Source organism: Pteropus medius, unplaced genomic scaffold, assembly GCF_902729225.1.
Source record: "Pteropus medius unplaced genomic scaffold, Ma_sr-lr_union100, whole genome shotgun sequence".
NCBI classification, from domain to species: Eukaryota; Metazoa; Chordata; class Mammalia; order Chiroptera; family Pteropodidae; genus Pteropus; species Pteropus medius.
The window spans coordinates 4,092,201-4,104,572 of NW_024349802.1; the positions used below are offsets into that span (position 1 = coordinate 4,092,201).

At 56.8% G+C, this 12,372-nt stretch overlaps 1 protein-coding gene across 1 annotated transcript in view; it reads left to right on the forward strand.

The window, feature by feature from the left end:
- CUNH10orf90 (chromosome unknown C10orf90 homolog) overlaps positions 1-12,372 on the forward strand; it is a 306,207-nt gene that overhangs the window by 284,560 nt on the left and 9,275 nt on the right. The window contains exons 6-8 of the mRNA XM_039835925.1: positions 779-1,051; positions 4,181-4,362; positions 6,441-6,618. Coding sequence (XP_039691859.1) covers positions 779-1,051; positions 4,181-4,362; positions 6,441-6,618 — 633 coding nt within the window. The remainder of the gene's footprint in view (positions 1-778; positions 1,052-4,180; positions 4,363-6,440; positions 6,619-12,372) is intronic.

Consider the following 12,372-nt stretch of genomic DNA (forward strand, 5'->3'; position numbering starts at 1 on the left):
TCCACATGTTAGATCCACACCCTTATTAGAAGTGCACAGGGTGACCCCATAAATTATCTCCCGTAGTACTAAGCCTGCAACAATGTTCTTGCCATAGTAGTAAGCCTGCAACAATGTTTCTGGAATAATAAAGATAACTAGCCTTTATTAAATGGTTACTGTGTGTCAGGTACTATGCTAACTTAGCACCTTACACAGATCATTATTGTATGATTACATCGCTATTCATATTTAATATGTTAATAATATAAATGTCACATAAAATACAATTACATAAAGTGTATATTTATTATAAACATATAGACATTTATCATAAAAAGTAGATAATGCAATAATAATAAAATAGGCACTATTTAATATTATTACTTCGTTATCGTTATCGTAGTGACTTGATTTTACAGACCGGATAGCTTGTAAGGTGGAGACGGGGTTTGAACTCGGGTATCTGGCCCCAGAGTCAATATGCTCGACTCCATTGCCTATTGTCAAGGTCACTTGTGTCCCTAGAGAGCACCAGCAAACACACTCTCTTTGGAGCCAAGTGCAGGAGAGCAGCGAGTGCCGTGGAGCTTGTAAGTGGCCTCAGGGGAAGGCGCGTCGGGGATGACGGTCACCTGTCGAGTGCTGTGAGAGCCACACGTGCCAGCCACCGATGGCTCTGTCCCCCACCGGGCGGTGCTGTCGCCACCTGCCTGTCCCCAGGAGCGGCGTGCAGGAGTCGGGACGAGAGACGTGCGCTCGCCAGGGGTCTTGAGCACAACTCTCATTTTATTTTTAGTAGAAACAAAAGTATTTTCTGGAAGCAGCGAGAAGCAGCGAGAAGCACGCGTGACCGTGTCTGCTCCCCCCATGGAATGGAAGCTGCTCGGACATTCCCTTGCCGCTGGGCTGAGCTCTCCAAGCAACGACCTTTCTGAGCCCGCAGAGCCTCGACGGCAGAGCTTCCTGGAACCCGGCATCCCTTTACCTGGCTTCCTTTGCCCTTTACAAGATGCGCGCGCATCTCCACAGGAGGACAGTGGTGTTCGGATAGGAGGCGCGTCTCCCAGAGGTAAGGAGCGAGGGAGGCAGGGCTGGAATGACCCCTCCGTGACGCTCGTACAGACAGCGGCGCCGTGTCTTCCTGGGCCCGATTCACACACGCTCACCTCGTGAAGCTGCCCCTTCGCCACTGTGCCAGCAGAGGGAGCAGGGCCGGCAGGTTTCCGTGGTGGCCTCTACCTTTCGAGCATGAAAAAGGCCACAAAAGGCAGCCCCCGTGGGGCGAGGATTCCCAGCCCTGCCGTGTGCAAGGCCGGTGTCGCCAGAGGCTGAGAAAGTGACTGGCAGGTGCACAGCAGGCTCTCAGGCTTAGCTAGGGAAGGTTCGAGATGCCGAGGTGGCTGCTCTGAAGGCAGCAGGGCCACCAGGCTGCCTGTGATCCTCCGTAGTTGACAACCAGGGATGATGACTGCGGCTGCTGGCCCCGACATGTGCCCAGCACTTAACAAGCATGAGTGCCCTGGCCCTCGCCGTGCCCTCGAGGTGGGTCCCTGTGCCAGCCTCTCACACAGGAGGGAACCAATGATTCAAGCCAGGCCATCATTGCTGGAAAGGCCAAGTGGCTGACCCCTAGCGATGTCGCCGTGAGGGCTGAAACAGCAAAGGACAGAAAAATAAAGTAGGAAAAAATATCTGTAGTACTCAGCAGTGTCGGTGGGAAAAATGTAGATTTTCTGTTACGCAAAGGATTTTTCCAAAGTGCTGTGAATAAGGACAGAAAGGAAAACGTCAGATCGTAGAATTTGGGGTGATAAAAGTTAAAATGTTTATGGTAATTGACAAAAACATTGTCACTTGGAACCTGGGTCAATCCCTAGCTCTTCATTAATACATGAAAGAAGCATTTATCATGTGTGCCAGGCGCTGCGCTCGGGGGCCCTGGCCCTCCAGGCTCTCTTGGGCCAGTGCAGACACTATCGGGATCACAAACACGTCCATGATGAGCTACCAGGCAGCCGAGGACACCCCAGACGCTCCGAGGCAGCTCCGGACAGAGATGGCTTCCTCACGGAGGTGATTTCGGACGAGAATTCGAAAGCTGACTAGTGTTTTAAAAATCAGACCCAAACTCGTGGAGACCCCAGCGGACCAAAGAAAAGGCACGGACACAAAGCCAAGAGCTGACGGAGTGAGCCCGGCTGGCTTAGGCCCAAGGGGTCAGCGTGCGGGGCAGCAGGGGAGGGGCCTTGCGTGAGTCCGAAGCTCTAGGGGTCAAGCTGGGAGGGGGGGTCCTATAATCCCACCAGCAGAGTTTGGACTGACAGCCGGGCTAAGCCCCCGGAAGGGCAGAGGCCTCGTTACACCATCTCTGAAGGACGACGTGGAGGACTGCCAGGCAGACTGGGGGCTGGGGGCTGGGGGCTGGGGCCCAGCCAGAGACCACTCAGGCCTTGTCACTGCGGAGTGGGGGACCGCGGCAGAGGACGCTTTCGAGATGCAATGGACGAAGCGTTATAGTGAGCACCAAGGAAGATGGGTGCGTCAGGACGGCCCTTGGGCTGCTGGGTCTGGTGACGGCTGGGTGGTGGGGGAGGGGAAGGGAACCGGTTTCCCTGTATACACGGGGAGCTAGAATAAAGGCTCGTAACAAGAAATGGAACCCGCGTGGCGGCAGGTGTCATTAACTCCAGCTGGCGGGGGCTTGGGGTGCAGGTAGAGGGGCTGGGAATACAAGGCGGGGTGGGGTGCCTGAAAGAATGGGGGTCAACAGGGAGCTCCTCCGGGTAGATCAGGAGAAAATGCGTGGAGGAATGAGAGGAAGCAACGTGGGGCCTTCTGAGCAGGGCGCTGTCGGTAGAGAGTCAGAAGCATTCGTCGGCCCTGGAACACCCACCGCAGCAAGCTGGGGGAGTCCGGTGTTCCCGTGGGGCTTGCAGGTGGCAGGGGGTGTGATGGACTTTGAGCAGAGATAGGACATGGGACAGCTGGTCCAGACCACGGAGGATTCGCGTCTGGAAGGTGGGGGTCATAGCAGAGGGTTCAGACAGGACATTCACAGAGCTGTGGCTGGTCAGCCTCCAGATGACCGCCTCTCTGCTCCCAACAGAAGCAGCCCCTTCTGGGCACCTGGCACCTGGCACCTGGGCTGGCATTGCAGCAAGATGCCAGGTGAACGGGACATGGTCCAGCCCTCAAGGGCGTCCCAGGCTGTGGGGTCACGGCATCCTGTTAAGACCGAGCAACCGATGCGCTGAATGTGTGAAGCGTGTCCCTCTGCAGACACACAGAGGGGACGGTGGAGCCTGCCTGGGGAGGGGAGGGCGGCTTCCTGAGGGGTTGGGGCTCAGCCTGGAGGGAGGAGGTCAGCGGGAGAAAGAATCAAGTGGTTTTGTGGCAATGGGAGAGCCTGTGAGCCAGGCGTGAGACACCTGCTGTGTTTCGGGACTGGGGAGGTTCTGCGGCCGTGTCTGGGGACTTGTGGTGGGGAGGGCAGGGGGCTCAGGCAGGAAGATGGCCTGGAATAGACTGAACGGTGTGCCCCAGGCGGAGGAGTTGGTTCCAGCCTGGTAAGCGAATATGTATTAAGGCACCTTCCACAGGCAGAGGCCACGCCATCTGAAGCGCTGTCCAATCAACTCGCCTCCCCCCCACCCCCCAGACACACCTTTTTCACAGAGAAATGTCAAAATGGCCCCAGGACCAAATCCAGAGCTGAGTGGAAGATAATTCCAATAAAGAATGTGGAGCCGGTGGTGGTCTCTGCAAATCAAGGAGGGGAGGGGTAGATAGTTGGACGCCATCCCTTGTTAATGTAGCAAACCTCAGATAGATTAATACGCTGTCCCCAAGCAACCAAACTGTAATCATTGTACAGGACACAATAAGCACAGAATAGGAAAGTTTGTTTTCACTGCGAGCAGAGGTGCCTCGAACGTCAGAAGCCGAGGGAATACCTCCGTGGCACGTTTAGCCGCTCGTGAGGTCTGGCTGCCTGTGGACATCCCCCGCCGTGACCAGGGTGGCCAGGAGTCGGGGAGTGGTGTCTGTGATGAGGCATCATATCGATGGCTTAACGAAGCCCGTTAATAACCCACTGGCGTTTCTATTTTCAGAGCTGTCCTCTGTGTCTAATGGTGTCGAGGAGCCAGGCGAAGTCACTAGGTGCCCTCTAAATGGGATTCTAAATCTTCTCTTCTAGGAGATTACACATGCTGTGACTTGGTTGTAAAAATAAAGGAATGCGAGCAGAGTGAGGACTCCGCCATGCCTGAGCCCGAGCCGGTGCTGCCCGAGCCAGCCCCTGAGGAACCGGAGACCTCCGCCCCGCCGGAAGCCTGTTCCGAGGGCCAGCAAGCACCTGCGAGCTCCTTGACCTTGCAGGTGAGGCCTTCTGCGTGTCCAGGTTTGATTCCCAGTAAGGGGAGACCTTTCCTGGGGAGCCCAGGGTCACACGACTTCACTTCCGCTTCTGAGGCTGAAGACCCGACTCCCCTTCGTAGTGGTTGTGTGACCCTGGGCAGGTGCCCTAACCCCTCTGGGCCTGTTTCACGGTGTGAGTAATGGAGACAGTGGTATCTACTCCGCCGGCAAAAATGAGAGCCACATGATATCCACGGCGACTAGGACCGTAGCGATGACGAGTCATGGGTGCCCAGACGTTGGGCAAGGCCCTTCTCAGGCATCGGCCCCCCTTCTCTTTTCAGGGAGCCCCTTTGAGTCAGGTGTCCCTACCACCTTGTCTTCAGATAAGGACATTAAGCCCTTGAGAGAGTGAGGAAGTTGCCCAAAGTCACGCAGCGATGGGTCCGAGGATGTGGCATTTTCGCTTGCATCCTTTCCGGATTCTAGAAGTAATATGTGCACATTGTTTAAAGTTCAAAAAATACAGAGACATCACAATTAGAAGGGCAAACGACCTCACGGAAAGCCCTAGCTAATAGTGGACTGCCAGCCATGCCTTCCAAGAAGGCACATGATATGCTGTAAACCGCCATAGGAGCCTGGAGGTGGCTCCATCAGGAGCCCCTAGTCCCCTGGGGGTGGGGGTGGGGGCCGGGGGAGACTCGCGGGGCCTCAAAGCAGCCTGAGCCTCCTGCCTGAGGGCGGGCCGCGGAGGCACCAGCCACACCTGGACCAGTAGTCTCTTCCCAGGAAATAGCCCTCTAGGCCCCAGGGACTGTGCCTGGTACCTAGAGCTGGCACCATGGAGGCCAACTGGCCAAGAAGACTCCTTTTCTGGCACAGCTGTCAGGGGCTCGTCCATGACACAGAGGGAGCCCCGCCGCCTGGGAACTCTGAGCTCCTGGGAGAATGGGAGAGTGATGGGGCAGCGCCTCCAGAGGGGCTTTGCTGAGCACCTAGCTTGGGCACTGGCCGTGAGGGACGTGACGTGGGTGACACCTGGCCCATGCCCCACAGGAGCTCACGGTCCACCATGGAGGTGAACATGTGTGGGTCGCTCCTGCACAAGATGGTCTGTGAGGTACCACGATGCTCAGGCGCACGGAGACCCCACAGAGCTTCCTGGGAGAGCTGAGACCTGACTCATGGGTGTGGCCGGGACGGTTCCCCAGGCAGGGGGACCCCTTGAACGGATGTTTTCAAGGAATAGTAAGTTGAGACGATGAAAGTCAGCGTGGGAAAAGCGTGGGACTCCCACAGCCGAGGGCCACCCTGTGATCCACCAAACTGCCATGGGCCTCAGGTTTTGCATCAGCAGATCCACCTTCGAGAGTCGAGGTGGGGTCCCCAGACACAGCAAACACAGCGCGCCCGGCCCCGTGTCCGGCACAGAGCCGAGTGCGTCGGTGGCCATTGGTTTTCAGCGGGCCTTTGCGGGCGGGTGACTTAGAGCACAGAGTGGGGAGGGCAGTGAGGGCCGGGCCGAGGCGCAGGCATGGCGTCCCGGCTTCCCGCGCGGAGCCTGCAGAGCCACTTTGCGTAGGCAAAGTGTTCCACCAACTCCTTCTATCTGGGAGGAGGCGTCGCTCCTGTTGGGCGTGATCACTGTTTTTCCTGAAAAGGCACATATTTCATGGCGCGGACAATCCGGTCTGTGCTCGTTAAGGCTCCCAGCGCAGCCGAAGCAGGTGGCTCGTGATGCGTCCATCCCCTGCCCACTTGCGCCTCTTTGCAATATGGGATTTAGGGCATTCTGAGGGGACGGGACGGGTGGACATGTGCCTTTGCACTCCTAACCTGACACTGGTTGCTAGTCTGTCATGTGGCGGTGGGGACCTTGGTGCTGGCCAGGACGGACTGCCAGGCCCCACGTCATCGACAGACCCGTGGCGACCTTCGCATGAGGCGGTGGAAGAAAGCGGCCACGCGTCCACACACTGTGGCTCCTGGTCTCTGAGTGTCGTGCTTTCGATCGGTGTCTCGACCAAGTCAGACGGATGTGCCACCTCTCCGTGTCCCTTCTCTTAAAGCTAAAATATTTCCTTTGCTCCGGTCAGGAAGCGCTGGAAGTCCGCAATCCTCGCTTCATTTCCCGCTCGCGAGAACGGCTGAAGAAGCTGGAGCACATGGCACAGCAGAGGCGGGCCCAGCGGAAGGAGAACCTGGCGCAGAAGCAGGCCCTGCTTCCGGTCCGTGCCAACAAGAAGCAGTTCACCATCCCCCACCCTCTCAGTGGTGAGCTCCCGCGGCTGGGGAGGCTGGGGCCGGGGTGGGGGGTGCTCAGAGCTGGACCCCACACCCGAGGCGATGGGCTAAATGATGCCACTGCATATACAGGACTCGTGATCGCTCCCAGGACCTAACCTCAGTATTATAAGGCCTGCTCTGGTAGCTGGCCCACGTCGAGCGATGACACGTGGGTAGTGAATTCAGCAGAAGTAACTTGGGACACAGATGTATCACGATGGCTGGGAAAGAAGCCACATGACTGTAGCAGCCAGGGTAGCAAGTTCAAATTCTTGGCTCCTGACAGATATTTGCAAGAGAGCCCACCCCCCACCCCGCCTTTGCCCTTTATCGATTGCAAAACAGAACTCAGGGTGAGAGGTTGACTCCGGCTTGTCTACATGAACATTCCTCATCTCGAAACCCCTTTCCTGCTGGGAGCTCAGCGGATGGAGGGCCAGCTTCCCAGGTGTGGTGAAGCCAGTGTCACGCTGACCCTGTGAGGAGCGGCACCCGTGCACTCATTCGAGGAGGAGTTATCAGGAACCTTCTTGGGGCCAGACACCATGCTGGGCGCTAGGGATAGAGCAGTGAGCAGGACGGACCTCATCCTCTCTTTGTGGAGCTTAGAAACAGACTATTAAACCAGCAAGAATAACAAGAAGAGATAAGGCCACAAAATGGGGCGACCGAGCACACCCTGATGGCCTGCTAACCCAAACCCTAGAGTCTGGAGGCCTGGGGAAACCTCGGCTTTATTCCTTTGGAAAGAGGAGCGAGATATTTCTTCCTAGGAAACTGTTCTGGCCCCCAGAAGGTGAAATCATGGGTATCATTCTGAACGGAAGTCCTCTGGGGAAATAACCATATTCAATAAAATGCAGCTTAGCAAACATCGCCAAGATCTTGCAGGAGGGCCCAGGGGACAGAGGACGAAGGGTGTTGTAATAGGATTGCTGTGAGCCTCCCCGGTCCGTGGGCAGGCTGTCCCCCCTCGTCCCCCGGTCCATAGCCCCGTCAAGGGCGGACCTGATACATCCCTCTCGTGGCAAAGGATCGGGCAGAATCCTTGGTTTTCCTTCCCAGTAAGCTAAGAAAGAGAATCAACCCAGTGAACGTGCCAAGGAACTCACCACTGCCTCCCCCGCCTTCTCTCAAATTTTGAAAATGTGTCTCACCAGCATTTTCAGCTGACTTGGCCAATAAAAGCTCTGTCTGGGGGCCGTTCAGTCTCTGGCTCGGCAGAGAGAATCTAGGTTCAGGCGCTGACTTCTTAGGTTGCTATGAAGGACCAAACATTGACCACAAGCAGAAGTCCCCTGGGCCCTTCGCTGGTCATGCCTGTCCTGGGGAGGGCCGCAGGGGTGCCTGTGACGTGTGGGCCACTTGGCCTCCAGATACAAATGGTTAGGTTAACAAATGCGTTGTCAGCACATATAAAACTACCACTTTAGAGCTCGACATAGTCACATGTGACAGAAACTGGTGTCTGAGGGGCTTCCTCTTCAGTCAATGGCTTCACTTTGTGCAGGAAAAACTAGAGAGACCAGGGGCATGTGGGACCCTGTGGGTGAGGCCAGGGACCCTCCAGCTGTGCCCTAGTGGGGACCTCACATGCTCTGGAATACTGTCATCCCCAGTACCAGAGTGAGGCTGCCTGGGCCGTCTGTGTGTTTCCTGCGTAGCTGAAACAACGGTAATGAGTTCTCCCATAGTCTGGAGGCCAGAAGTCCAAAATCGGGGTGCCAGCAGTCCCGGCTCCTCTGGAGTCTCAGAGGGGGAGTCCACGCTGCACCTGGCCCCAGCCGCTGGCGGCTCCGGCTCGTGGCACCGTCGCCGTTTCTCGCAGGCGCGTCATTCCAATCTCAGCCTCCGTCCTCAGGGGCCTCTCTCTCGTGTCTGTGTGTCTTTGCGTCCACGCTTCCTCTCATATGGACACCGGTCATCGGGTCAGGGCCTGCCCTAATCCAGGGTGACGTCACTCTAACTTGTGCCTCTTCCAGATAAAGTCCCATTCGCACGAACAGCGTTGCGGGCCCAAACGTAACTTTTCTGGGCAGACACACAATCCTCTCCGCTACATCATCCTGTCATGTTTCGCCCAACACGGGTACCTTCCAAGTTCACGTTTCTCTCCGTGAAAATCTTAACATCATGGGGAATAAAAGGGGATCAGACCCAGTCGACACTTTGAAAACACGGAGGCACCTTCGGATGCCCCAAATTCTGAGACCGTCCTGGTGATGAGGACGCCCCCTGGGGACTTGGGTGTGCGGATTCTACGGCCCTTCCGCCTGTCCCTGCGGAATCGACATGTTGGTGAGAACTTTACTCTCGTGTCCGTTTGCGTTAGGTCAGTTAAATCAGATGACTTCTGAGCCGGAGCCTCGTGTGAGCGCGGGCAAGCGAGGGGCCGTGCCTCAGGCCCCGTTAAGGGGCCCACAGCACACAGCCTGTCTTCAGCCTGTCTGCTGGCAGGATGACGGAAGCAAAGTGCAGATGTTTCCCTTACATGCTAAATTAGTTCATAAATCATACCCGTGAATGAGCTCTGGCTGCGGCGTCAAGACGTCTGTTAGCAAGAGGACTGGATGGCTTTCGGGGCCGAGGTGGCCGCCGATCAGGCCTCGCACAGCGGTCCTGGCTGCTGGACAGGCCTGAGAGGTTCAGGCGGGGCCTCCGGCAGCTGGCAGACGCCCACTCAGGCCAGCGAGGCCGGGACAGCCAGCTCCTGACGCTCGGGACCATTACAATGAGGGCCAGAGGGCCAGCTAATGAATTCTGAGCAGTCTTTAAGGCTCAGGGGCAGTGACACACGTGTGCCTGCACACGCGTGTGGGTGGGAAGTGGGCTCCCGTGCCCAGATGAGGGCATTTTTATGCACAGTTGGGATTACGGAGAGGCCAGGTGGTGGCATTACAAAGGCCCTGCTTCCAGCACCGGCCTGTCTCCAGCGACTTGAATTCCCAAAGCTAATTAATGCATGTCTCTCTCCTCGCCCGGGAGCCACCAAGGCCACCTTTGTGCAGCTCTAGCAGTGACACAAACTCTCTCAGCAAACCCTTCTTGATAAGCCACTCGGTGCCAGGCACAGACCCTGGTCTCCCGCAAGTCGTTGGGCAAACACACAGGTAATGAGGCAGTGACCTGGGGATGTGCTAAGTGACATGAAAGGCGTTCTGGGTTGCCATGGAAACCCACAGGCTTGGGCTTGTGCTTCCCTTGGGACATCACACTAAGTTGGGTTGAGTGGAGACAACGCAGGTGAATGGGGTGCCTGAAGGGAGAGCAGGTGTCAGAGGAAGGATCTACCCAGCAAGCTGGGCGCAGGCCTCGGGGGGGCGTGCGTCCTGGGGGCGTGCGTCTGGCGAAGGCGTATACTGGCTGGCAGGCGCCCTGGCTGGGCGCGGCGTCCCGGCTGGCGGCGAGCCGGGGGTCATGATCATGAGCGCAGTCTACAGGCTTAGCTGTGATGAAGGTCGGCCTGGGCAGGGCAGTGGGACACGGACCGTGACAGAGGCCCGAGGCTCCTTGGGTGGCAGGGTCAGTGGGACATGGTGGCTGCCAGGTGTGGAGAGGCGATGAGACCCGAGACGCTGAAGGAGGCAGGGCTGGCGGGCTGGGCTCGACCCTCAGGCTCGGCCCGCCGCTCTCAGGGCCTGTGTCTCCTCCCGGGGCCAGAGCCCCAACAGCTCATGTCACCGGGGTCAGCCAGGGCATCGTGGCTACACAGCTCCTGGGCTTCCGGGGCTTAGCCATTTCCAAGGCCAGCCGTAACCAGGGAATCAGAGCATCTCAGCACGAGTCACCGCTGCCACCTTGCAGGACGAGTCTAGGGCACGAGGGGCTGAGAGCGCGTGGGAGGCATCGGGCACAGCCCACACGTAGTGTGGAGTGCCGTATGGTATAGCAGTAGGGGTATGGCACCCACAGGTGCAGGTGTGTATCACTGGCAGGTCGTGGGTGCTCAGCCAGTGGTGGCCCTCACTATCCTCTGTTGACCATTTTGTGGCTTTATCCTGTTCTGACCGCATCTCCCCAAACCTGGCCCTCATCGTCCCCACCACGCTGGGCACCCAGCCTCTGAGCCCCCCCACCCCGATTCTAGCCCTTTCTGCTGCCCAGACACCCCCTACCCCAGCCTGGCTCTGCCCTCTCCACCCTTCCCAGGAGGTTGGTCTCATTTGCTGTGCCCTCTTACCACAGGTTACACTCACGATCAGGGTCCCTAAACCCTCTGAAAGAAGCCTTATCTGTCCCTCTGTCCCCTGCCTCACCTCGCTAGCCCCTCCAAGTCCAGCCTCTTCCTTAATCTCTCAGCCCTGGCACTGCCCTCTGATCCTGTAATGCAGGACCCGGAAGGCGTGGCGAGTGTCACTTCTCAGCCGAGCACCTTGCTCATGCATCACGGCCGCCCCCTGCCCTGAGAGCCGCAGTCCTGGGAAAGCCGAGCAGTGCTCAAAGCCAGCCCCAGTCGTCTAGCTTCTGTCTCCGTTTATTTCCCTTCTGCCTGTCGGGCCCTCCTCCTTTAACCTGTGAACGCGAAGAAAACCCACCAGGAACATCCCCTTCCTCCACGAAGCCCTCCCTGACTGCTCCTGTCCCGTCGCTCCCATCCGAAGACTTATGGCTCCTGCATCCCTCTAGATCCCGTACCTTCTTGCCTTCTTCATTGTGGATTGTAGTCATGTGGGTGTGCTGGAAAAACGTCCCTAGACTGTACGTGCCGGTGGGCACACACCACCCCGAGTCGCTCTGGAAAGCCCTGCTGCCTTGCAGCGAAGCAGACGGTATTAATCTGAATTGCATTATCCACACTTCCCAAGACGAGCCAAGTCAGAGCCGTTCAAATCAGGGACCAGGAGTGGGATGGAATTCTCCGGAAGGCACTGCAGAATTCTTTCTCCAGCGGAGCTGCCTTCGTTGATGAGGGCTGGAGCAAGTATTAAAATTAATTTGTATTCCCGGAGCATCTAGTTAGGGAAGTGACCCAGCAGATACGAGATGGCTGGGAAAGTCATCACAGTGAGAAAAACGTGCCGCTCATCACGCAGCCAGCCCAGCGCTGGCCGCCACCGCGCCCAGTATCGCCTGGTCCGAGCTCATGAATGTTTTTCCATAAAACATTTGAATAAATAGTTGGGAGCTGTTCTCCCAGTAATACTCACAAAGGAATTCTAAAATGTGCTTATCAGCTAAAAGTAAATTGTTACTTCATCAGTCTGCAGAGAAAACAAGAAGCACGATTTAGCCGAAAGGCGGCTCCCCTCATTCAGAGACCTTTACGTGCACGCTATTGTTAGTGTCCTTCCCGGGCCGGTGACGAAGGTCTTGTGCTGTGTTTTTTTTTTTTTTTTAAAGAACATGGGAAGAAAGGATTAATTTCTGTTCGTTGATTAGAAGTAGACTTGAAGGACAGGTGCTTTCTAATTAACGTCAGGTAAGCACAGAACTGCAGACTGGCAGGGAGAATGACTTTACGAAATTGTTCTTTCCCCGGTCACCTCGATTTCACTTTCCGAGTGACTTCCCTTCCGTCCTACGCGGTAGTTCAGTAACGAACCTTGCAGGGACATGGAAGCCGCACGCAGTGACGTGCAAGCGACACGCAGGGTCGCGATGCCTTGGCTTTTTCCTTCGTCGCTCTTACTGCCGTCGGTCTGTGGTGCTCCGACCTGAGCGCGCATCAGACTCACCTGGAGGGCTGTGACAGTGCAGACGGCCGGCCTGGCCCCAGAATTTCTGATTCGGGTGATCCGGGGT